This window comes from Rosa rugosa, chromosome 3, assembly GCF_958449725.1.
Source record: "Rosa rugosa chromosome 3, drRosRugo1.1, whole genome shotgun sequence".
NCBI classification, from domain to species: domain Eukaryota; kingdom Viridiplantae; phylum Streptophyta; class Magnoliopsida; order Rosales; family Rosaceae; genus Rosa; species Rosa rugosa.
This window is the reverse complement of record NC_084822.1, coordinates 23,066,907-23,092,856: the sequence shown is the minus strand read 5'-3', so window position 1 is coordinate 23,092,856 and position 25,950 is coordinate 23,066,907. Positions and strand designations below refer to the sequence as shown.

The following is a 25,950-nucleotide window of genomic DNA, read 5'->3' as shown; positions in this document are numbered from 1 at the left end:
ATGTTGTGGGCTCTACGCATAGTATCCCACCAATGTCTAGCATCCTTCTTCAGCATGTAAATTGCCATGTGACTTTATGTGTATCAGTACATTCCATAAGCCTGAAGATGCTCTCCAACTCATTAACCCATTCTTGAGTAGCAAGTGCATCTCCGTGTCCATCAAAAATAGGTGGATTATTTTTTCTAAAGTGCTCAACCACTTTGTTCACTCCTCTAGCACCTTGTTCATGTTGTTTCCCCAAGTAGTCATCATCATAAAGAAATCTTGCATAGCATTAGGGCCACTGAAATCTTCTTCTAGTCCATGCTGGCCTCTACCTCTTCCTCTGCCCGACATGACTAATTCCTAGTTTGCAAAATATAATAACAAACAAAATCCAAGGGGCATAATTAAGTGCAAGTCCAATTAATAACTAAAACAACTCAAACAGAGATGAGTTAGGACAACTAAACAAAACCAAACCTATAGACTTGGCAGCAAACTAGTCCTCGCTACTGATTATTCCTAATGTCTACAGGTTCGTTTGGCTCTGATACCAAACTATCACGCGCCAAAATTTGGAGGTGAAAACTATACTTTTATTAAGTCAAAATGATATAAAGAAAAGCTTCAAAATACACTTTAGTTAATTTGAAAATAAAAACTTAAAGAAAAGAATGGTAACAGAAGCTCCATTCTAAAATTTAGAACAATCTCAAACAAGAAACTTGAACTTTTATTCTAGGGGATGCCAACACAACCACTAGCTGCTACCAAGTCTTCTAAGCATTCAATTCATCTTCAGTACCTGGAACCACAACAAATTACTAATGAAGTAATGAGATATAAACTCAGTAAATGACTATAACACATCACGTATAACAAACAGGAAGACATTCCATACTTATATACAATATAGTAAGGGGGGTGAAATTTGCACACCAAAAATTGCAAACCACACCCCCTTTCATTTTTTTAATAATTTTTCATTCCAAAGCTTTTTGCACTTCCTAGAATACCCTCAAAAAGTCAGATTTTCTTTTCTTTTCATTTTGGGTCTTTTCTTCTCTCTCTCTCTCTCTCTCTCTCTCTCTCTCTCTCTCTCTCTCTCTCTCTCTCTCTCTCTTCTCTTCTCCAAAATCACGACAACAATCTTCTTCCTCTCTTTCTTCTTCAGACAACGACCTATTCTCTATTGAAAATTGGTCATCTTCTCCATTCAAAAGTCGATAAACTTTTCTCTTTCCAAACCAGATGGGAATTGGTCATGCTCCATGTAACATATGTTACTGTTAATGTGTGTGCTTGTCTTCAATCAAATGATAAATGTATGCAAAGTTGCATTGCTGAAGCAATATCCATTGACTTCAAAAAGATACATAGCTCAAATCCTAAATTTTTTCTACCAATTACATAGCTCAAATCCCCTAATAATATGTCATCTACAAAACTCTCCTATGCTGTGAGAGATATAAAAAGAACATAGTCCAAGCCATGTTGCACGAAAAGCTTCCTGCTCTCTGCAAAAAGAAGCAAAATGCAGACAAAGAGTCAGCTTACATTAATCATTTAAATTGAAACACATGCAGTAAGTTGCAACTAGATTTCAATAAGAAAGTTTAATTGAGACAACAATCCAATCAATACATACCACCAATTACCACATCACAAGATGATCAAGATTAACTACATGTTCTAATTACTGACATAGAATAAGGGCTACAATAAACTATGTAGTTAATCCTCTTCGGTTGTATTGTTTCACTCTCCCAAAAGGCCAAAGGGCAGTATTTATATTATCAATGTGCAGCTTAATTTGAACAAAGGGTATGCTATGTATTGATGCCAAATCGATCATTAGAAAAAACAAAGGCTAAGACACTGGTCAATGTTACAAAGCAACAACTATAGTTTCCAATCCCTATATCACAACCCTATTTCCAAGTCCCCTCTCCATTATTACTAATTTCAATCAAGTTCCTCTCCCAGAAAATGTACCTCTCCAGCCAAGCTTCGGGTGTGCAAATTTTTCAGTTTCTCAATTAAGTGGAAAGGCAGATAAGCATGAATTTCACACTAAAGACTCAGATGGTGCTTGTCTTTCTTTCACACTAAGCCTTCACAAAGACAAAGAGATCCAATAACACTAAAATAGGAGTCAAGCATATAACCTTAGTACCCGAATATAGTTATATATATATATAACAAAAAGACTACTAGAAACTAAAAGAATGAGGGGCCAATCCAGCAAACAAAGTGAATCATAGAATTCAGTTTGCCTAACCTCAAAATGCATAACAAAAAACAGCAATTTAGCAACCAATTCAGAATTCCTCAAAATGCATAACAAATAAATCAGAATGCGTCAACCAAAAGAAAGAAAGAAAATAAACAAAAAATTCTGATTAACCCAAAAAAAGCCGTGACCTTTAGCTCACTGTGTTCCCAGTGCGGTAGACTTATTAATTGATGGACACTTGTTACGATAATGGCCAATATTACCGCAGCTACTACATTTTCGAGGTGCCTTCTCCACTCTCTCAAAATATGAAGGTTCCCGCCTTGTAGAGCTAGTCTCCTTTCTTTTATTTGATCCTACCGGACGACCTTTGTGAGGTTGAAGAGTAGGTTCAATAATTAAAGGACAAGATGCACCAAGAATCTAAGAAAGCTGCCTTATGGTATTTTCTTTTTGCATAAGCGGTTGTTTTTCATACTTCTCTTTAACCTCAGATAAAAGACTACTAAATGGATCTTCATGATCCAAGGTTGCACAATGATCATTAGTGAATGATCTTGTGCCAATCCTCCATTGCTCATGAATTTGATTTAAAGGCAGCACTTCAATATTCATCTCCTTGATTATGCGCACACATGGAAGACCCATGGTTTAGGAATACTGGCCCTTACATTGGGATGAATAGTCTTTGGTATTTGCCAACAAATATTGCTTTTGTAACTCAAACAAAGCATAGAAAGATACCTTATTAATAACCTCTTTAAAGAAAGGGATGCAAAGCTTTTGAGGAACACGAATCTTTTCACTTGCAAGTTGAGTTCTAATTTCTTGAAACTGATTTTGAATAGCAAGACAAATATTTTCCTTCACTTCACGGAGAGCACCAGTAGAAACTTGAAGATATTTCTTTAAGGTTCCATGTGCACCTTCTGCTCTAGAAGTAATATTATTACCAAAGTGTGAAATCTGTCCGGTCCATGCAAATACAAACCTCCCTTTCCATGGAAGCCAAGTATTGTCAATGTAAGTCAGAACGAAATCATAGTCTTTGTACTCAATTTGAAAACGGTTCCAAGCTTCATTAAACGTTGACACGTCCCAAGACTTTACAAGAGAACTCTAAGAAGACATAAAACCAACCCAATCTGCATCTTCCTTAAACTGACCCTTACAATGTGCAAGAATATTTCTTTCAATATGCCGTATGCATAAAAGATTAGGAGTCATCGGAAACGCAACTTGTATTGCTTTCATTAATGCCAACTCCCTATTAGTTATAATCGCCAATGGATGCTTAACATCTCCCAATAACTTACTGAACATTTCAAGAGCCCACTGATAATCCTGTTGTTCCTCTTTTTGCATGAAAACAAAACACGAATAGAATGATGTGTTGAAGCTCGACACTCCTACAATCTCAAGTAATGGCATCTTGTACTTATTTGTCTTATAAGTACAATCCATCACAAAGACATTAAAGTAGCTTTTAGTCAACTCAATGGAAGTGGGATGAGCAAAGAATAAATGAGTCAAATGACCAGAGTGATCATATTTGACATTATGAGAAAAACCAGCACCACCAAGCTCATCTAATAATGCTTGAATAATTGAACCTCCACCTAGACTCTCTCTCCTAAACTGAGCTGTCTTGCTATATATATTTCTCGAAACAGCTAGAAGATCAGGATTACTTTGTCGAAGGGAAGAGAGAATTTGACGTGGTTTTATGCCAGCCCGACTCATTTGTTCAACTTGTAAGGCTTCCTCTTTAGTAAACAGACGACAATATGGATGTCCAGCCATGTCAGTGGAAGGCTCATGGTTATGTAACAAGCTACTTATCTCGACCTTCCACAACCCTTCAGCTGTCCTTCTTCCCAAAATTTTGAAAGGGCAATCTATCCGATGAGAAGCTGAATTCTTTCTCTTCTCCTCAAGTGCAGAGCAGGTTCGATAACAACCACCTCTATCACAACCAATAGCCACATATCTATTGCTTTTAGATCTTTTGATTACCATAACATACCCTTGCAGCAACCCAATCTTATGAATAGCACTGACAAGGTCTTCTCGATTTTCAAAAAAATTCGTCAATAATGAGAGGAATTTATCAGAAACATCAATCATAGAGGGGCCTTCAAGTAAATCAAAGAAAAACAATTCAGTCCAAATAATTAACTCTAAACATAATAAAAGTGATAGCACATAATACTTACCATTGACAATGAGGAGTTCAATGATACTAGACGGGTGATTTGATTGTAAGTTTTCTTCCATATCATCTGAAGACAGAGAAATTTGCAACCGTCAGCAACTGATCTTGGGCATAAAACCTAATTTTTTCAATCTCCAAATTTCGAAAGGATTTCGAAAAGCAATAAGGACTCCAAATTTCTCAACTTATCAGCAAACATATTACCCACAAATCATAAAGAAAGAAACTTGTGCAATTTGATATGAGCCAGAAGAGAAGGAACAGTAAGAAAGATTGAATTGCAGAAGAGAAAAGCGGAGTTAAACATGAAATTAGAGTAGATATAGTGAGATATTAAAGAGAAAAGGTGAGATTGTCACCTGGTTTAGAAAGAAGAAGGGTTGAGGTTGACCAATTTTCAATGGAGAAGAGGTCGTTGTCTGGAGAAGAAAGAGAGGAGGAAGATTGTTGTCGTGATTTTGGAGAGAGAGAGAGAGAGAAAGAGAGAAGAAAAAACCCAAAAAGAAAAGAAAAGAAAATCTGACTTTTGAGAGTATTCTAGGAAGTGCAAAAAGCTTTGGGATGAAATATTATTAAAAAAATAAAAGGGGGTGTGATTTGCAATTTTGGGTGTGCAAATTTCACCCCCCCCCCCTATAGTAAAATGCACAGTACAAGGACTGCACTCAAAACAAATCAAACTAAATTTTCTAGGTCCCTCTAGACATAACATACCAGTGAGACCCAAACTTATCAAAGGTGGGAGACACATGTCACCTAGTAGGTGATGAACCCACTATGTGGGCCATATAACAGACAATGCAGAACCTGCAAAGACAGAACATGCATAACTTGCACTTACAAAACAGATTTGTCCCCAGACAGCTTACTGGTATTGATATGCCAAGAGAGTACCTAGGGGAAATCTCTTTCAAAAACTATCAAATTTTGCATGATGCACATGTACTAGCATAAGCCAAAGCAATCACAAGAAAAACAATAATGGTGCACTCAAAATCATAAGTGTATAATAAATATAGTAACATATCATCCATAATATACATATCATGGTTCCAGAGCAAACAAAAGTTACTTACCTCAACTAACTAGGCTATACAAGCAACTGGTGCAGCGTCCTAAGTTGCGGTTTCTCGGCCTAAAGCAAACAAAAACTCAAAATGAGACATGAACTAGAACCTTATATCCTGCGGTAAAAGAAATCTGGCAGGACCTACGTCCAAAGGAAAAATCTCACTTGATACAATCATTAACCAAAACCCTTGAAAATTTACAGGATTAAACTAGACATACTCAAGTATCTACCGTAAAAATACCAAGTGAAAAGAATGCTAAAAACTTGTCCAAATAATATTCCAAATCCGACCTCTGTTGTTGCTAGGAAACAAGACCTTCACCAACAATGACTCTTCCGAAAATTCCACAGGATTCAATATGAAAAGAAAATTGTTGCAATTTGTCAAATCTATTTAAGACTCAATACTTAGCATATTGTAAAAATTTGGGAGTGAAATCAGTTTTTTCCGAACCCCAAAAGTTGTCTTCAAAAATCAAAACAGTTGCCAAAATAAGCCTCTCCACCTAAACAGCTAGGACGAATTTTATAAAAATAATTTCAAATGATAAATTCATAAAACTTTTATCCCAGGAAGTGGACGCAAAGAGAAACATTCTAGAAAAATTTTAAGACTAAAACAAATCACTTGGCTCTTCAAACAATGACTGCAACACGTTCCTTATTTCTGTCAGCAGAAAATCTATTTTCTCTGTGTCAACTTTGAAAAATGACCATAAATTCGATTCTTAATATTTTTCTGTGAAATCAACGTTAAAATAACCCTTGATGAGTCTAATCTCGAATACTGAAAGAAACATAATCGTTTAAGAAAAATACCTAGTTGAATTTGTAACAAAATCACCTGATCTCAGACCACCTAAGGATTTAGGCAGATAGATTTGGTTCCAGGCAACTGAGGGGGAATGCAATCCTTACCCTAGAAGAAAGATTTAGTTTCTTTATCAATGGCTTTAGTAACTTTTGGAAGGCAGTTGACGCAGGACATAACATGGTTTGGCATTCAAGGAGTATTTCCAGAAAAAAATGTTATGGACTTATGGATCCCTAAATATTTACCCATTTTAAAAAGAGAAAAATTCAGGTACCATCCCCAAACTATGCTGCCAATGCCAATTTGATACCCGAATTCTCAAAAGTATCAATGTGATACCTAAAGACCTATATTGGCATCAACGTGATACTTCCGTCAAAAAAATCCAACGGCTCCGTTTGTTTGCTGACGTGGCAAGCACGTGGGCCAAAAAAAAAGGGCAAAATAGACTTTTTACCCTCTTTTTTATTTAATTCATTTCTTTTTCTTCTTCTTCTTCTTCAACCTGACTCTTCTTCTTCTCTCTCCACCACCTCTCTCTCCTCTCCTTCTCCACCACCCAAACCATCACTAACCCCACCGATATCCTCTCCTCTCCTTCTCCCCGCCTTCATCGACCGCGACCCCTCCCTCAAGTCCCTCATCTCCTGCCTCGACCTCGCCGCCAACCCTAACTCCCGATCCCTGCCGAACTCCGCTTCTCCTATCACCCTCCACCGCCGCCGCCGCCAACCCAACCCATCCTCTTCATCAAACTCTGGACCTCGTCAGCTCTGTTGCCCCCCAAGCATGAACCAAGAAAAAACAAGAACGTCCAAAAGCTTATGGCCACAGAATTTGGCCAAACAAATAAAAAAATTCTTTCCATGTACAACATAATTTCATGATTATGCTCTTGAGCTAACCATATGCAGAAAGATATAAATAGGATTAAATACTTGTTACTCCTCAAACTTTTGCCTGAAAAACAGTTTAGTCCCTCGCCTTTCAAATTAAACTGGATAGTCCTTATTCTCTCTAATTCTCACACAACAGGTCCAAAACAGGCCTAAAATGACTATTATACCCTCACTTCATCTTTTTTTTTCAATTTTTCTCTCTTTTTATTTTTTTATTTTATTTTTTTCTACTTCTCTCTCTCAGCTCTTCCTCTCTATCCTCCTAAAACGAAACCCCTAAAACTCCCCCTCCGCCCCCCCAAAAAAAATATGGTACGTCCCTGTCGTCCAGTCTACTACCTCCAAAGCACCTCCCACGAGCTTGAAGGAATTCCAGAGCTTTTTTTCACGGCCAGTTTTTCACCGCCGCTCAGAGCGACCTCCGCAACCTAAAGGCCGTCGCCGGCCAAATCAAATCCGAGAGGAACGTCGACGTGCGCGAGGTCTACGACAGGTCGTTGAAGCTGGACGACGAGCTCCGCAACCTGGACGCCATGAACGCCGAGTTGACTCTGGTCCGGAACGACATCGAGGACTTGAGCACGTCGCGGATGGAGCTCGCGACCGAGTTGAACACGATCCAAGGAGAGATTGAGAGGGCTCGCTCCGACGAGTCGAAGCAAATCGAAGCCATTAGAGACGAAATTGAGACTTTGAAGCTGGAAATTGAGAAAGGAAGGTAAAAAATCGAATCCTTTTTCGAATTTGTGAGAGAATTATGAAATTGCTGAGATTTTGTGGGATCTAAAATTCCAGAGTGTGAATGTCGTCACCGGATCCAATAACAACACACAAGGCTGTGACCTTCATCCTGACGAAGGTGGCGATCCGTACCAGATATTTTGGGGGGGGGGGGGGGGGAGGAGGAGCTTGAGGCTGCTGAGGGTGAGGGTTCCGAAGTCGAAGACCCATTTAGTGGTGGGTTCTGGAGAGTTGAAGAAGAAGATGAAGAGGACAAGATCGATATGTGGAGAGGGAGAGAGAGAAAAGCAGAAAAAATAAATAAAAAAAGAGAGAGAAATTTAAAAAAAAAAAAAAGAGAAAAAAATAAAAAAAATGATCTTGGGGGTAGAATAGTCATTTTAGACCTGTTTTGGACATGTTGTGTGAGAATTAGAGAGAATAAGGACTATCCAGTTTAATTTGAAAGGCGAGGGACTAAACTGTTTTTCAGGCAAAAGTTTGAGGAGTAACAAGTATTTAATCCATATAAATATGTTCATGATTTTCTTTCTTCTACACATGCCACAGTCTGGCAATAAGAGTTGTCAGTCAAACCTGTGCTTCTCTTTACTCCCCCCGCAACATTTTGTTTAATAACATAGAGCATGATGATCTAGATTGGAGCTTTTTAGTCACTAGCCACCAAGTGTGCCACATATTGAGCATATAAAGCCAAAAACCACCTCTTTACCATTTCTTCTGCAGCTCCTTTGACAAAGAAGAAAGAATGATCCTGTAACTTGAATTAATTATGCTTTTCTCCCCTGCAACTCAGTTAGCTTGATGCCCACTTGATCCATCTCTTCGGCTCCTCACCTCGATGTTCTGGTGATCATATCCCAAGCTTGTTCTTTTCACACACCTACTGCACATGTCTCTTGGATACAAAGACTTCCACTGCTACTACATCCTATCGTTGATCAGGAAACTTGCAGTAGAATGATGGCTTGATCATGTACTTCTTATAATGCTAAAGCCACCCAGTAGGCTATACACTTGCTGTAAACACGAAAATCTGAAAACAAATAGAATGCAGACGCGTGTACAAAAAATAATAATTTTATTAATTTAAGTGCGGGTTACAATCTTTGGTAATCCTCTGATTCTATCTCCGACGATGAATTTCGCTCAAGGGCTTAACGCTTGATCTTGAGTGGTACGATGATCACGAGAGTCGACACGTGACGAACGCTTTGACTTGAGATTGGTGAGGAACCAGCTATTTGGCAGCTTGAGGGTTCTTCACACGAGCTTGGGAGGCTTCAGAAATTTTGAGAGTATTCTCTTCTTCTTTTTGGCTGAAGTCCCCCTCTTGATTTGAGAGGGGGTATTTATAGTGTCAGCGCCTCTCTCAATTTGGAATGCCTTGATGACACGTAATTAATTGTATTTTCCTTAATTACGTAATCAAATCAATCACCCCTAATTAACTGATTTAATCACGATTATTAAGGAATTATCCAATCAATTTGATGGCTGATTTTAATTGTATTTCATTAATAGCATAATAAAATCAATCAGCTTTAATTAACTGATTTAATCACGACTATTAAGGAATTAGCCAATTAATTTGATGACTGATTTTCATCTTGATTATCAATTGACATCTAATCAGCATACGAAATTTAATACTTGATTTGACTCGGAATCAATTGATTTAATTTGATTGATCCGCTTTAACATCAGCTGATTAAGTCGGAACAAATTTATTTATTGCCGTCGGACTTTTTGTATACCGCCACGTGTCATTCCCTGAGTCCGCTTGGTTTTGCTTACTCATAAGCCACGTGCACATTTTGTGGGACCCACATGCCGACTAAATTTGTTCAGTCATAATTTCAAGTGTTGACCGAATTATTTAATGAATTTTATTTTCATTAAATTTTTGGTGTCTACAAATGCCCCCACTTCAAGGTGCGCCATAAACATATTGTCACGTGTTGGAGGTGTGACTTGAAGTTTGAATTTGACTTCATTTTTTTTTTTTTTTTTTCATAACTTGGCGCGGCAATTTGCTTCATTGTAGCCAACTTCTAGAACTCCGAAGTTGCAGAGATTCCTTTGGAATCTTGATTTAAAATTGCAGAGAGTCTTCCGAAATCTTGATTTAATTTACACATTCTCTTGCAGTCAAGATTTAATTTTGCAAATATGGCAAGGACCCCAAATAGGCAGGTGACGAAGCTCATGATATAGGAGTATTTTTCTGTTAAATATTTATGGAATAAATCCTTGATTTTTTTCTGAATAAAATATTCATTCACAAAATTTCAGCAATCAATATATTGGTGCCATATATAGCAGAAAATTTAGAATTCTTGCCATATTTTCCTAGCCTCAACTAGGAAATTAATGAAGTGAGAAACCCTAGCCTTTTCATATAAAAGAACGGCCTCCTCACACTTGATTGTCAAACCTGTCTTCTTCAATAACAGCGACTGTAAGAGCAAGTTCACCCGTTGGGTCACCAGGTCACTCACTATTCAATGCTTTTTAGTGTTAATTTCACACTCTGGGTCACGAGCACAGTGTATTTCATGCCCTGGGTCACCCTGTACAGTGTTCTGGGTCACCATGGTGACCTGCACAGTGTATTTCGTGCCCTGGGTCACAGGCACAGTGTATTTCGTGACCCAGATAATGAAAATATACACTAAAAAGCAGTGAATAGTAGGTGACCCGGTGACTCAACGGGTGAACTTGCTCTAAGGCTCGACTGCTTGCATCCCTCAATTCTTTATATCAAGCAATTAAAGTGATTTATCTTTGCTTGTTTCTTCGTTCTTCGTTAGTAATCTAGATAGATGCAGCCTGGGCTTACTTTTTTTCTCTTTATTTTCTGACAGGAATCTGCTGCTACTGGCTGCGCCTCCTGAGACCTTGATTTGACGTGAGTTGTTGGCAGCGGCAAGGTAGGTAGTGCTCTGTCTTCCTCTTTTTATTAACCTTGATTTGATTATGATTTTTTTCATGCATACCGTGACCTCAGCCATGATTCATCCTTTATATACACTAGAAAAGACAACCGCGCGATGCCGCGGGAATCGGATTTGTTAGTTGTTAACAATTTTTTATGTAGTGCTTAGTTGTTAAACAATTCTTTTTGTAATTCTGATAAAAAATGTAATAGATCATAGTTACATAAGTTTGAGAAGTATAATTTTAGATTGTAGCTTAAGCAGATTATGACCGATTCATAAACAAAGTCTCTATAGTGCCAGTTTTAATAAGCTACTTGAACAGATTACACATTTGCGAGAACTACAATTACAAAAATATGATTAATGGAACTCTTTCATTTTTAAGATTAAAAAAAAAAAAAAAAAAAAAAAACCTACTTTAGGTATCATTTGTAAAAATTTACAAATACAAAACAGAATTATTCTCCTATAAATATATATATATATATATATATATATATATATATATATATATATATATATAAATTTAAAAAAAAAAAACTGAAAAGATATGGCAAAATTGAAAAAAAAAAAAACAAAACAAAAAAAGACAGATTGTAATTTTAGTTACATGAACAGTGATAAACAGTGGATATGCTGGGAGGCAGATGGAGGAAAATAGAGGTAAAAATGACAGTGGCAGAGTCGTAAAAAAATTCAAATGAGGGCAAAATTGTCTTTTTATTCATGAATAAACAATGATTAATGGCAGCTTCGTATTTTTCCATAAATGCAAGAATAAAATAGACTGTTCATTGTACTTAGCAATGCTGCGGGATAAAAGTAATAAGGTGTGCGAAATAAAGTTGATCAAAAAACGGCTTACATTGTATCATCGTGTACAAATCATCATCGCATCAAAAAATAGTTGATATGATTGCCATGTAAGGAAAAAAAAAAAAAAATCCTATAGCTTCATAGCACTTCCATTTACATTGTTCAAATGTGTACAAATCATTGTTTCATCAAAAAATGGCTGGAATCATTCCAGCACATGAGATTGTCATGTAGGAAGCAGAAAAATATCTTCATGGCTTGCTTGGTCCTTATATTTTTAATCTTGGTTGGCATGGGACTGATGTGGTTTTGATGTGCCTTTGTCTATCGTCGTGTGTAAAGCAAAGACAATATCATCATTGTTATGGAAGTAACCGATTTATCTATGAAAAATTTCTGCTTTGAAGACATTATCCTTGACTTGAGCTAGAAGCATCTTAGTATTTCCATCAATAAACTAAAAACCATCAACAAATGACTCGATGCATCAAACAATACGTTTGTTCGGAAACTATACAATTCAAGACAACTAAAAAATGATCCAAAGAGCTCATAATGTGAAGATCAAATAGTACAAAGAAGATGAACTTTTATCTTGCATTCATAGTCAGAAAAGTTTGCTCCATTTGGCGACATTAACACATTGTGCATTTCAATGGAGCACAACTGAAGGAATCACTCTAACCAATTCTCTAAACTTTCACCTACCTGGACTGTATATGCTTAAATTCCTTGCTTAACGTTCTCTGCAATTTATCATAGCCTGTTTCATAAGGCAGTGCTTAAACATTGACTTGTACCTGACAAAAATACAAAATAAACTGATGTGATTACAAAAAACAACATTGAGTAGAAGTAGCTAAGAATAGTTAATAGAGTTAGTAAATGTACCACTAAATAAAAGCAGAACATTAGTGTGAAAAAAATTTTTGGGGCACAAACCATTGCTGGTGCAAGCTTCAGTTGGAGAAGGAAAAATGGTTACTGTGTATTGCAACTTCCTATTATGAACTTCCTGCAAAGCACACAATTGACAATATCAAGCATTCAAAATGGAAAACACTACCTTAACTAAACCCCATCCTATTTCACATATTATGCTCCAAAACAGTAACTACACTCTCATGATCACCATCCTCTTTATTTAGTAATGCTTATCTGCTCAAATTCAATAATAAAAAAAGTATGAGAAGCTAGTTGATTTTAAAATGCTACTAATCGCTAAATAGGGGCTCCTAGTTGTTCACATAGATTCTTTTAGGCTCAAAATCCCCTTGGGAGATATTAAGCAAATTTCATTCCTTCCAAACCTTGCACATGTCTGTATATGTATGAACAAACATACAATAAATGAATCTCAAACCTCAATGAAAAACAGGATCATGTATTTGTTAACCATTTGCCACTCAGGTATTTGCCACTCATCATGTTTGTATCTGTATTAGAAAAAAAAAAAAAAAAGTTGAAACCAAGTGCAATTGATAAAAATTGAATTAGCTAGCTTAGCTGAAGTAACTCTAGGGCTATTATTGTATATCGGAGTAGCATATGCAGTTAGTATGATTTATTTTCATGATGTGAGACCTGTGATGATAATGATGATGGAGTTATGTTAGTTATATCAGACTTGCACTTTACTGAAAGCATGATTGCTTGTAATAACTGAACGCAGGAAAATTATTGAGTATAGTCAAACTGGTTTATAACAGTTTGGTGGAAAATAGCTATAACCAAAAACAATTTTAATCACTTTTAATCATTTTTAAATCAGTTCCAAACTCTTAATTTTTAAGTGAGTTGCAGATTCTTAAATCACTTTTAACCTAAAATAAATACTGCAGAAAAAAGTGTAACCATGCTAGATATCAGTAATTGATCTATCATGCCAGAAAATGTATCTCCTGTGATTTTTTTTACCTGCATTAGCTACAATACTCATCTTTCCTTGTCTGTGTTGAAGAGTTACCCGCTTTCTCTGCTTACTAAATTACCTTGATGATTTGATTTTCCACAGTCGACCTGCCAAAAAAAAAAAAAAAGAAGTAAAAAACAGCACTAAAATCAAGTAACAATAACTACATTGAAATCAATTAAAAGCATCGCGCTTACTGTTTGAACAAATATTTAGTAAAGTTTTCTTGCTGCTACAATAAACTACTGCTGAAAAAAAAAATAACCTGCATACTAATCATTCATCACTTCTAAATAGTGAAATCCACTTGCTATTGTACCAGAAAACTGTATCAGAAGCATATACTCACTCCCTCAGTTCATTAGATGAAGCAAGATCAAGACAACTATTCGAAATCTTGTGGGCTTTGCAAGAAAAACGAATCCAGAAAAAAAATGCAAGCGAACATGAAGCTATGTAATGTTAGTTTACATTAGACTCAATCAAAACGCAAATCTCTGGATACAAAACAAAAACGAAGCAAACACCGATTATAACCACTACAAAACTGAAAAACACACATAACAAATTCAAGCTCAATTCCTCATTGTTATCCAAATTCATCATTGTTATTAATCAAAAGAAAGATTAATAACAATGAATACCAACTAATCTGATCAAAAATCACAAAATAAATCCATGAAATCAGGTAAGTCAAACTTGAATTCAATTGAGATAAGAGGCCAAAATTTATCAGATCTGTGATTCAAGAAAAAAAAAAGTGAAACATAGTGATTGATGATACTAACCCAGTTTCTATGGAGCTTGATGTCGGGTTAGATAGAGACTTCCCGGAGCAACAACTTGGCTATAAGATCCTCCAACTGTTCCTGCAAAACCGATAGAAAATAATATTGTGGACTGGAATGCGAAATAAATATGCAAACCAAATGAATTTCCACAAAGAAAGTGCAGTCTTTTTCTGCACTGGAATGCCTCCCCCCGTTCACAAAGAAACTGTGGGTTGCGACTGGATTGGAATGTGAAATAAACCAAAAGAAAGAAATATTAAAAAAAAGCTCCACCTTTTATTTTAAACTCTGCAGCTTTGACACTTCAGCTGCTATTCTGTTTTAAACCTGCACAAAAGCAGTTGGTCAAAAAAAAAAAAAAAAAAAAAAAAAAAAACAGAGCATATAGAACCAAAAAAATTATAAAAAAAAAGAAAAAGCAAGAAGGTGAAGCATTACCAATTTACCATATCGGTAGTAGTTAAGCAAATTCATTAAGAAATTCAATACTAACATCCAAAATTGCATTAGATCAGCTTTATCACAAACACCCTTTAAATCATATTCAGTCCTTCATAAATCTTCCAAGCTAACCATGGAGTTTAGAATCAGGAAACCAGACCAAAAGTCTCTCAAGATCTACTTTAGGAAAAAGAAAAAGAAAGAACTTTTTCCTGATAAAGAAGAGAAAGAAAAAAAGAAAAAAGAAAAAAAAAAGGGAACATTCTCATAGTTTAATTAACCTATGCATAAGAGAAAAAAGGTTTAAATTAATAAAGTGCAAGCAAAGTTCTTTCTTTTTCAGGAAACAAAAAGCAAAACACTTTTGATCAATTCCATACAATAATCCAACAGATGATTATAAGTTTATAACCTACCTACCTTATTCCATACAAACATATATATTGGTATAAACAAATCAACCCAAACCTACCTTCAAATCTCTGAACCTAGAAATGAACAAAGACACAGCTGCTTATGATTCTTAAGCAAATCCGCGTTCCTTCCTACATGCAACATCATCATGATTACAGTGAAAAAAATGTAAACCAAAGATATTAAGTGAATTAATCAGTCCACATCCATATTATGGCCAATAAGAGCAGGAGACTGTAATAACAGTAAACGATGCACAGAGGAACAGCAGCAGAAATAATGCAACTTCTACACCAAGATGTGGTTCACAGATCTTATCCTATTTCATTTTCAAGGTATATAAATGAACATGCATAGAGAAAAGCTGCAGTTTTAATTTTTGAATGAAGAACAGTAAATAAGAAGCTATAGCAGTTTAGATGTATAATAAAAGGAGAGATTGTTGGAAAACAAACAATATGGAAAGTACTTATTCAAGAATTGTTTCTAAAATGAAAAGAGTAATGTGTGTCGTGTAAAACATATACAATGTTAACAGAAATTCTCAAAGACCTTTAATATTACCCAAAAAAACAAAAGATTAAAAGATTTAAGTTTCACCTGTGAAATTGGAGACAAAACTGATTTGCCTTGTTCTCTTTTCTATTGCAGTGCTTGAGGCTTTACAAAGACTGCAAATTATGGAAAATTAATTTCAGATGAATTGATTTTTAAAAGGTATGTTTGTGACAGAAAACTAAGTCAAAGGAGTTTCACGAATTTTTTTTCCCCTCTGCTACCCATTTTTAGCTAGAATATCTAGGGTCAAAGGCACACCCATTTTTAGCTATCGTTGTGATCCGGGTTGAATTTTACTTTCATTCTCAATCTTTCAATAGTTGCAACATTCAAAAGAGCACCACACTCTTGTAATGTTATTGTCCAGTTTCCCTTCACTTCAATTCTACATAGGCAGAGAGAAAAAAAAATTTACTCACGACGCATTCATAGATACAGATCTATATGTATGAAATTTGGTAATCCTTCAACAAAAGATACAATCTGAGAGACAAAACCCATGCTAGAGAAATTTTACAGAACTCTTAATCAAACAATCCCCAAAAACCGTACCCAACAAAATTTACCGACAAATTAACATCAAGAACTCACCCTTTACGCAACAGCTTCCCGTCCGTCTTTTGTCCTCCTCTTCCTTCGTTCTCGTTCTCTTCTCCCTCTCTTTTTATTTTTCGTCTCGCCACTTTTCTCTGTATTCGATGACCAAAAAGATCTCCTCAAATTTTCCCTGCAAAACCAATATAAGAAAAAAACACGAATCAGAAACCCAACATAGACTGAAATCCAATTCACCTCGTACTCAGATCGTAAGGTGAAAATTTTCCTTCAATCCGTCTATCAATTCGCACAAACCAAACAAACACACATTCTCCTCCTCTCTCTCAGTCGTTCTTCTTGACCACTGATCTCTCTATACATTTTCCCCCCTTTTCTTGAATACACCGATCTCTCTAGATTATAAATCAAATCTCACTCCAAAGCTCTCTCCCTCCCTCCCTCCCTCACAACAGATCAAATCTCTCTCCGATGATTCCATGTCTATCACTATACCTATCACACAGAACACCGACAACAGAATTGTGATTCAAACCCGCACCCACTGACTTCAACTCATCTTTAGTATAACCTTGACTCACCACCCGAACTCAGTTTTAACAAATGATCTCCCCAGAAACCCCCACAGCACTTTTGTGACTCCCCAAAAACACCTACAGCAATATTGTGATTCCAACCCAAACCCAGAGACAGCTCCGTCATCTCAGAACGCGGATGAACAATTGAAAACAGTATCCCCAACCCATCTTTTAGTATAACCTTGACTCACCACCCGAACTCAGTTTTAACAACTGATCTTTAGCTCCCAATTGCTCTATCATGTTATTTGCCCAATTGCCCATGATCAATTCCCACAATCTTTCTAAGAAAAGCGATCATATCAATTGAACGCAGAAGAAAAGAAGGATCCCAAATAATTGAACCCAGAATCAAACATCAAAGCAAACATCAAATACAGATTGACTTCAATTCTAAAACAAATAGAAATTTTGGAGGATCAAAGATTGAAGAAAGAGTACCAGGTGCTCTCGATCGAATGGAATACCTATCAGCAATCCCTAAATAATTGAGATCGATCTCAAAACAAACCCAGACGGATGCAGATCGTCCTCCAAAACGCAGGCCTTCTTCCTCTCTCTGGCTTTCTCTCGTTCTCTCTCTCTCTCTCTGGCTTTCTTTCGCTCTGTCTCTCTCTCTTTTTTGCGCATCAATTTTTATCAATTGCACTTGGTTTCAATTTTTATTGTGTAGATGAGAGGAATCAAGAACTTAATTTGATCAGCCTATATTCTCTTCCTCACAATGAGACGAAAAACCAAAGCAACTAATTTCGAAACAGAAAGATTGATTTCAACTTGATGTACACAATAATGAGATATATTCCAGAAAACTGAGCAACTCGATTTATCAATTTCCATTTAGTGCAAAAGAAATCAAATTCTATACGAAATCCCACAGCTTGTCAGCTACAACAAAACGCAAATAAATATAGAGAAATTACACTTACACTTGTTTTGGGGCAACCGACTTTTAAAGCTGAAGCCAGTCTCCAAAATTGCCAAGTTTTAAGCTTCACAACAACTTTAACTTCTCAGACCACAAAAAAAAAACACAACTTTAACTTCATCGCCATCTTCTTCTTATTCTGCTTCAGTTGCATCGCCCGGAATAACATCAACATCGCCCTCTTCTTCATTGTCCTCCTCCTCTTCCTCATCTTCACCTCTCTCGTTGTACGAATCAAAATAGCAAAGCCTTTACGATTGGGTGGAGAGTAGATGAGGGTCGGAAAGAGAAGGACTTTGATTCGATTGGGTTAAGGTTTTGGATAATTGGAAACTGGGATCCCAAGCTTTTTCCGTTGTTGATGTCGGTGGCTCACTCTGACTGTAAACAGAGGCTTCCAGACCAGACCTCATGGTTATGCTTATCCACACACCAATGGCAGCCTGAAATTGCGAGAACAATCCAAGGGCAAAATCGGCATTCCACTGTACTTAGAACAGTGTAACAGTGCATCGACGCTTTATATATGTATAATATATATATATATATATGCGTGCACCTTCTGACATACTTCCATGATTCACCTTCTCACATTAATTAGATGCACGTGCAGCCCATGATTTTTTTTTTTTTTTGATAACAAGTAAAAGCATGATTGATGATTAATCATTCTGCTGCCTTTTTTTTTTTTTTTTTTCCGTACCGTACATTTTTCATACCGTACATGTATTCTGAAAACTTTGTAATAAATATATATAATATATATTTTCTTTCTTTTCAGGGTTTTGAAGAATGCAGACGACCTAAATGCTTGGATTTTTCCACCTCTTGATTGTGGGAAAATCTACTCAAAGCAGTTAGGCTTTGCGTGTTTGTCGACGTCAAGGAGAAGAACGTGAACGTCCTAAACGCTTGGATTCCTCCACCTTAGCTCGTGGTAGGGTCCACCAAAAGCGGTTAGGCTTTACATATTTGGTGGCTCACAAAAAAAAGAACGCGGACGTCCTAAACGCTTGGATTCCTCCACTTTTGTGCATGGTAGGGTCCACCAAAAGCGGTTAGGCTTTGCGTATTTGGTGGTTCACGAAGAGAAGAACGCGGACGTCCTAAACGCTTGGATTCCTCCACTTTTGTGCGTGGTAGGTCCACTAAAAGAGGTTAGGCTTTGCGTACATCGTCTAGCACTTGCGATCGCACTGCTCGTCCTTTTGTGGCCATGGCTTTCTTCAAGTGCTTCAAGAAATTGACAGTCACCATCCTCGAGGATCCAGAGGACACTCAAAGTGACGGCACTACTCTGTAGGTGTATCCATCGTTGACTGGGCCTCAAGCAATCGATGTCCCTCCTTATGACCCTTCAGCTCACATCCTCCAGTGGACTCATGTGGTACCTCGCTAACTAGCTATGTTTCGACAACCGAGATCTGGCAGAGACCAACAAAACTCGCATGTACTGTTGCTGAAGTCTTCGCATCATGATCAGAACACTCCTCAAACCCCATTCACGCTTCTCAGCGATCGTATATGCAATGGTTCAGTGCAGTGGAGCAATGCATTTCGAGCAAATGGGGGCTTCTCTTACACAGAGTTCTACTGGGAATGGGTAGAAGATATCTTAAGCAGGAATGGCAAGCTTACTCGGGAGGCCGGTCTCTATCGAGCGATATTCGCCTCACTATTCAGCTATGACCGTGTTGCACCTGTCATACGGGCTTTCTGCTTGTACTGGTGCCCTGCGACGAATACCCTCCACACATCTAGCGGAGAAATGTCCATCTCCCTCTGGGATTTGGACCAACTCGGAGGATTGCCCATTGCTGGACGATTTTATGATGAGGTGGTTCCAGCTGCTGAAGAGCTTTCTGCAACAAGCAAAGGGAGTCAACAGAGCTGCCGCTATTTGTTTCTCGCCTACCATAAGCTTTGCAAGGAAGGTCAAGGGCAGAAAGTGAAGATAACCTCATGGATACGATATTGGTATAGAGGAGCTTTGCGCTATAAGAGGCCTCCGAACAAAAACCAAAGGAACAAAAGAGATCCGCCCCCGAATGCGTTTAATCCATCTGGCAAGATCCACGAGATTCGACAATGAACTTCTGCAGACCGAGCAGCATTTGATGACTTAGGCATGGAGGGTGAAGATATAGAGCCCACCTATTTGGCTGCTTTTCTTGCTTGTTGGTTGTGCCTGTTTGTTTTACCTAGAGACGACACTGGTTTGATCCGTCCGGGAGTATTCAAAGTTGCTAGCAAAATGTCACAGGGTGTACAGTTTTGCCTAGCTGTACCAGTACTGGCCAGCATCTATCAAGGTTTGAACGAGATTTCTGTTTCCAGCGATCCAGGTAACTGCTCGGCTGCTCTTCCTTTTCATTATATTTATGCATGGCTAGCAAAGTACTTTGGCACCCACTTTCAATCTCCACTTCCCAACGACCTAAGGCCCCGTATGGTCCGCTTCTCCGGTTCTTTTTCAGCTAAGAATTTTGGAGACTCACAGGCTCTTTCTTTGTTCAACGCATGTGACAATGTGAGGATGGGTGCATTTGCCAGGGTATTTTCGGAGAGCAGGGTGATTATCAACCGCGATAACATCTCCTATTTAGACCTCATATATCTCATCAGCCTTCGATCTGGGTATCTTTCTCTCAGACAGGATAACCGACGAGTTATTCAGCCATACAGTCCACACCGGTTCAGTCGACAGTTTGGTTATGTTCAAGACATTCCTGGCAGCCTTAAGAATGACATTCGCACCAGCGTATTGGCTTTGATTTATAAACATTGGGATTCTTGCACCAGAACGAACACCAAGTGCGTGGTAACGTTGCCAATCCAGAGTGCTATCACGGAGTACATGGTTACCCGAGACTATGTCGATTGGTGGTCTAAAGTGTACCATTCTACACCAGTGAAGGCAACGAAAGAAGCGCCTACTAGTAGACCACTGCACAAGACTCTGAAAGAAAAGGAAGATAAGAACGTCACCCGTGCAACACCGCCTCATCACAAAAATGTGATTCCTTGTGAAGTTGAATGTAGCACCAACGTCCATGTGCCTCCTAATAGGACTTTGCTTCCTAGCAGTGATTGTGAGACTCATCCGCTCAACATTCTAGAAGATGATGGGGATTCTTTAGATTCTCACATTGCTTTGGCTCATCCACCTAAGTTGAAAAGACCTGCCATCAAAGAAAGAAGGCGTAGTGGAAGCAGTGGTAGCAATAATAGTGAAGTGCACTTTAAGCGTCGGAAAACTAACACCAGTCTTGGCCCTACTTATTGCGATCCCAATGCTGAGTTTACTCTGAATACTGACTTTCTTGGTGACGTTCCAATTTCTTCACAACTGATGTTGCAATATAATGAGGTAACCCTTTTTTGGACTTGCGTCAGATTTTTTTATTATTTTTTTTTATATATTTTTTTGGAACTTGAATTGTTCTTTTCCTATCTTTTCAGGGTGTAGAGATTGATGGTCATCCACTTTGGGGGAACGATGACGCCTCTTCAGACCCTATACGTGTTCCTTCTGCAGCGGAACTTGAGGCTTACTCTTTACCCACGAAAGGAACATCCAATGCAAAGAATGACTCACAGCAAGTTGACCCTACATGTACAGTTCTTAACTCTTGTGTATTTTCATTGCACTTTAAGCCTTTTTTTTAACTAATGATGCATGTACAGGTCCACTTACCAAGGTGCATCCTCCCAAGCCTCTGAACACCATAACCTTTTCTGAGGCCTTTCTTGGTGGAGCTGCTGTTATAGATGCTAGTCAAAGACTTCGTGATATTCGCCAACAAGCTGCTACAGCAGTTTGTGAGCACATTGAGGATATGATAATGAAGCACTCCTCAAAGACCATTCTTTCCAGCAAGGGGGAACTTGACAAGCTGATAGCTGAGCTTAGCCATTATGGGATTGATCCTTCATCCGTAAGGGGCAAAGTTGAGGGATTGTTGACTAGTGCTGACCAATACAACCTGGCCCGGCTTACTTGCTCACGCAAGGCTACTATAGGCACACGTAATGAGCGTCTGGCTGACACAGAGTCAGAAATTGCAAAGGTCACTTCAATTCGTCAAGCTGACTCTGATCATCGCCAATCTGCGCTCAAGTCTTTGGAGAAATTAAAGGAGGAACAGCGAAGATTGGAGCAAACAGTGACTTTACTAGACGAGAGACTTCTACTACAGGAGAAGAAGCTTGTCGACCTAGAAAAAGAGAAGACTCAAATCCAAGAGACCCCCGAGGTGACCACTGCAGAGCTTGAGACGACAAAATCATTGCGAGATATTTTTGAGAACCACCGCAATAGCTTCAAGGGTTTGACTTGGGTGTGAAGAGCTGTTCTTCACTTCGTAGTCTATGATGATTTTTTTTCACTTTCCTTATTTCTTGTAATAAGTCAAACTTTGACAGTCATAACTTATTATGAAAATAAAGTACTTGAGATTGAGCCGCCTTTTCTTTATGAATGGTAAACAAACCCTTTATTTTTATTTGATTTGACTGAACTTGAGATTGTTATTCCCAAGTTGCCTACGTATCCTTCTAATGAAGGAATCAAGTCATCACGTAGTTCAAGGGTTTATGGATGATGTGAATTTTTTTTTTTGTTAGTCCTTTTTTTTTTGCTTGAGCCGCCTTTTCTGGTTTTCAACTCAACAGACTCTTTTTTTTTTTTTTTAGGCTCGTGCTGGCTAGGAGCGTCTTCTTACTTTCTTCAAGCATAATACCTCTTCAGGAACTTTCCATTTATGGGGCCAATTCTCAGGCCATTTTCAACCACAATTTTGTAGGCTCCATTGGTGTAGACTTCGCTGACGACATAAGGTCCATCCCACTTTGACTTGAACTTAGGACCAGTCTTGTGTGTCATGATGATAGGTCTGCGCACAGCAAGTACTAGATCACCAACTTGAAAGGATCGAGGTCGAACCCCTTTGTTGAAAGCTCGTGACATTCGAGCTTGATAGCACTCCAAGTGCTGTTGCGCGTCAAGTCTCTTTTCATCTAAGGCTTCCAACTCTTGAAGGCGTAACTTGACGTTCTCTTCATCGGTCAGTCCTTCTTGCAAAGCAATCCTCAGAGATGGAATTTGCTTCTCCAAGGGTAAGACAGCTTCAACACCATATACAAGGGAGTAAGGTGTAGCTTTCGTGGGAGTTCTATAGGCCCAGAGCGCCTCACCCATTCTTTCATGCCAATCCCTTTTTGTTTTGCTGACAACCTTCTTCAAAATATTACACAATGTCTTGTTGAATGCCTCAGCCAATCCGTTAGCGGAGGCATTGTACATAGAAGAAAAGTGCAGCTTGAAGTGATATTTATCACAGAGTTTCTCCACGGCACTATTGAAAAAGTACTTGGCGTTGTCTGTGATGATGCAGCGTGGAACACCATATCGTTGAATGATATTCCCTTTGATGAAGTCTACAACATTTTCTTTCTTTATTTCCTTAAGCGGTGCCACCTCTGCCCACTTTGAAAAGGAATCGGTAGCCGCTAGAATGTATGAGTGACCGGCGGAGGATTTTGGAGTTATGGGCCCTACAGCATCAAGTCCCCACACATCGAAGGGGTAGGAAGCAATTGTTGGATGCAATGGCTCTGGTGGTTGATGGATGAAGTTTGCATGAAACTGACAAGGTTGACACTTTTGTGCATAGTCCATGCAATCTTTAACCATGGTGGGCCAATAGTAACCCATCCTCTTCACTTGAAAATGGAGCTTAGGACCTGACTGGTGAGCTCCGCATACTCCTGGATGAGCTTCCTCCATAGCCTTAGCAGCTTCCTCTTTTCCCAGACATCTAAGAAGCAATCCATCGAATGATCGTCGATAAAGAGTCTCCTTGTAGTAGAAGAAGCGTGGTACTCTTCGTCTTATGTCCGAGCGTTGCTTTGGGTCATCGGAAAGCTTATTTCGCTTGAGGTAATCAATCAACGGGTACCTCCAGTCATCAACATCAATCACGTACACAGAGACAACATTGGAGTCTTCATGCCAAAGCTCAGAGATTGTCGGTACAACCCACCTTTGGCAGGTTGGTAGGTGTACGATTTCATCCTCTGATAATGCCAAAGTTGCTGCTAAGTTGGCCAAAGCGTCTGCCATTTGATTTTCTTTTCTTGGCACATGCGTTAGTGTGGCAGCATCAAAACCCTTTAAGAGTTGTGTGGCGAGCTGAAAATAAGGAACTAAATCCTCTTTCCTCACTTCATAGATAGTTAGTAATTGATCAACTACTAACTTCGAGTCTCCATACACTTCTAGATTTGAGATTTTCATTTCAGCTGCGGTTTGTAGTCCCATAATTAGCGCTTGGTACTCAGCCACATTATTGGAACATAGTTCACTAAGAATGAAGGCATAAGGCAATATCTGCCTTTGTGGAGAAATGAAGACCACACCAGCTCCTGCCCCATCTGCTCGTGAAGACCCATCGAAGAACATTTGCCAAGCAGGGAGGACCTCTGTATTAAAGACTTCTTCATCTGGCAAGTCATCTGAAATCTCCCAATCCGCAGGAATAGGATGGTCTGCTAAGAAATCGGCCAATGCTTGCCCTTTAACCGCTTTGGCTGGTATGTAGATGATTTCATACTGATTGAGAAGTAGTGCCCATTTCGCCATTCTCCCTGTTAAGACTGGTTGCGACATAACAAACTTGACTGGGTCAGCTTGTGCCACTAGATGCACTGTGTAAGCTTGCATGTAATGTCTTAACTTTTGGATGGCGAAGACGAGTGCGAGACAAATTTTCTCTATAGGTGGATAGTTCAGTTCCGGTCCTGTGAGAGTTCGACTCAAGTAATACAACGCCTTCTCCATCTTTTCTTCATTTTCTTGGGCTAGAAGTTCTCCGAGTGATCGCTCTTGCGCAGCGATGTAGAGGATAAGTGGCTTCCCAAGGATGGGTGCACCTAACACTGGAGGGTTTGCCAAGTACTTCTTTATGCTTTCAAAGGCGTTATGGAAAGCTTCATCCCATACGAAAGGCACATCCTTCTTCAGAAGTCTACTAAAAGGCTGACAACGGCCTGCGAGGTTCGATATGAATCGTCTAATAAAGGCGAGTCGTCCTTGGAGACTTTTTAACTCGCATAGATTTCTTGGCTCTGGCATGTCCTAAATGGCCTTAATCTTTGACTGATCCACTTCAATGCCACGATGTTTCACAATGAATCCAAGAAACTTGCCTGAACTGACGCCAAAAGCACATTTGAGAGGATTCATCTTGAGCTGGTACTTGCGTAGTCTATCGAACACCCTTCTTAGGTCTTGCAAGTGATTTGTTCTCTTTTTTGACTTGACCACCAAATCGTCAACATAACACTCCACGAACTTGTGGAGCATGTCTCCGAAGATTTTCTGCATAGCACGTTGATATGTTGCACCAGTATTTTTCAACCCGAATGGCATGACCTTGTAGCAATAAATGCCTTTGGGAGTGCGGAAGTCAGTAAGCTCTTCATCTTCTAAGGCCATCCTTATCTGATTGTATCCAGATGACCCATCCATGAAGGATAAAGCTTCATGCCCTGTTGTTGCATCCACCATGAGTTCAATGATGGGCAAAGGGAAGTCATCCTTTGGACATGCGTCATTTAAGTCGCGGAAGTCCACACATACACGGAGTTGTCTGTTCTTCTTCTTGACAGGAACAATATTTGCAATCCACTTAGGATATTGAACCTCTCTAATAAAACCTGCAGCAATCAACTTATCAACTTCAGCTTCAATTTGAGGAAGGAGTTCCGTCCGAAAGCGTCGTTGTGTTTGCTTGATCGGTCGAGCCTCAGGTTTAACTGCGAGACGATGAACCGCTACCTTTGGGTCAAGGCCAGGCATTTCTTTGTACGTCCATGCAAAGACGTCTTTATATTCAAGCAGCAGATCATGGTATTCCCTTTCTTCTTCGGGACTCAGCGAAGCGCTCACTAATACAGGTCTTGGATCTTCCTCAGTTCCCAAATTGAGCTCTTTAAGCTCTTCGACAGTAGCTTGCCCCCCGTCTTCAAGTTCTGGAGGAGCTTCATCTAC

The 25,950-nt window shown here is 38.7% G+C and overlaps 2 protein-coding genes and 1 long non-coding RNA gene across 9 annotated transcripts; all 3 read right to left on the bottom strand.

Annotated features, from left to right (window-relative positions):
* Positions 1–207: 207 nt before the first annotated feature.
* Positions 208–4,498, bottom strand: LOC133737446 (protein FAR1-RELATED SEQUENCE 6-like). The gene is made up of 4 exons (XM_062164992.1): positions 4,438–4,498; positions 3,388–4,356; positions 2,966–3,297; positions 208–348 (listed from the first exon to the last, which is right to left on the bottom strand). The coding sequence occupies exons 1-4, from the start codon at positions 4,496–4,498 to the stop codon at positions 208–210; spliced, it is 1,503 nt and encodes a 500-aa protein (XP_062020976.1).
* A 7,638-nt stretch (positions 4,499–12,136) lies between these two features.
* LOC133739830 (uncharacterized) lies at positions 12,137–18,322 on the bottom strand. Of its 7 annotated transcripts, none has more exons than XR_009860837.1 (11): positions 17,899–18,322; positions 16,428–16,563; positions 16,095–16,221; positions 15,879–15,949; positions 15,337–15,409; positions 14,697–14,750; positions 14,421–14,501; positions 13,638–13,739; positions 13,084–13,156; positions 12,663–12,735; positions 12,137–12,520 (listed from the first exon to the last, which is right to left on the bottom strand). It is a non-coding gene; the product is annotated as an uncharacterized LOC133739830 (long non-coding RNA). The 7 variants fall into 7 exon arrangements; XR_009860840.1 differs by lacking the exons at positions 16,095–16,221; positions 17,899–18,322 and adding exons at positions 16,629–17,253; positions 17,411–17,873; XR_009860838.1 differs by lacking the exon at positions 16,095–16,221 and having other exon boundaries at positions 12,612–12,735; positions 17,899–18,321.
* A 4,304-nt stretch (positions 18,323–22,626) lies between these two features.
* Positions 22,627–25,032, bottom strand: LOC133737445 (uncharacterized). The gene has a single exon (XM_062164991.1). The coding sequence runs from the start codon at positions 25,030–25,032 to the stop codon at positions 22,627–22,629; it is 2,406 nt and encodes an 801-aa protein (XP_062020975.1).
* Between the last annotated feature and the right edge of the window lie 918 nt (positions 25,033–25,950).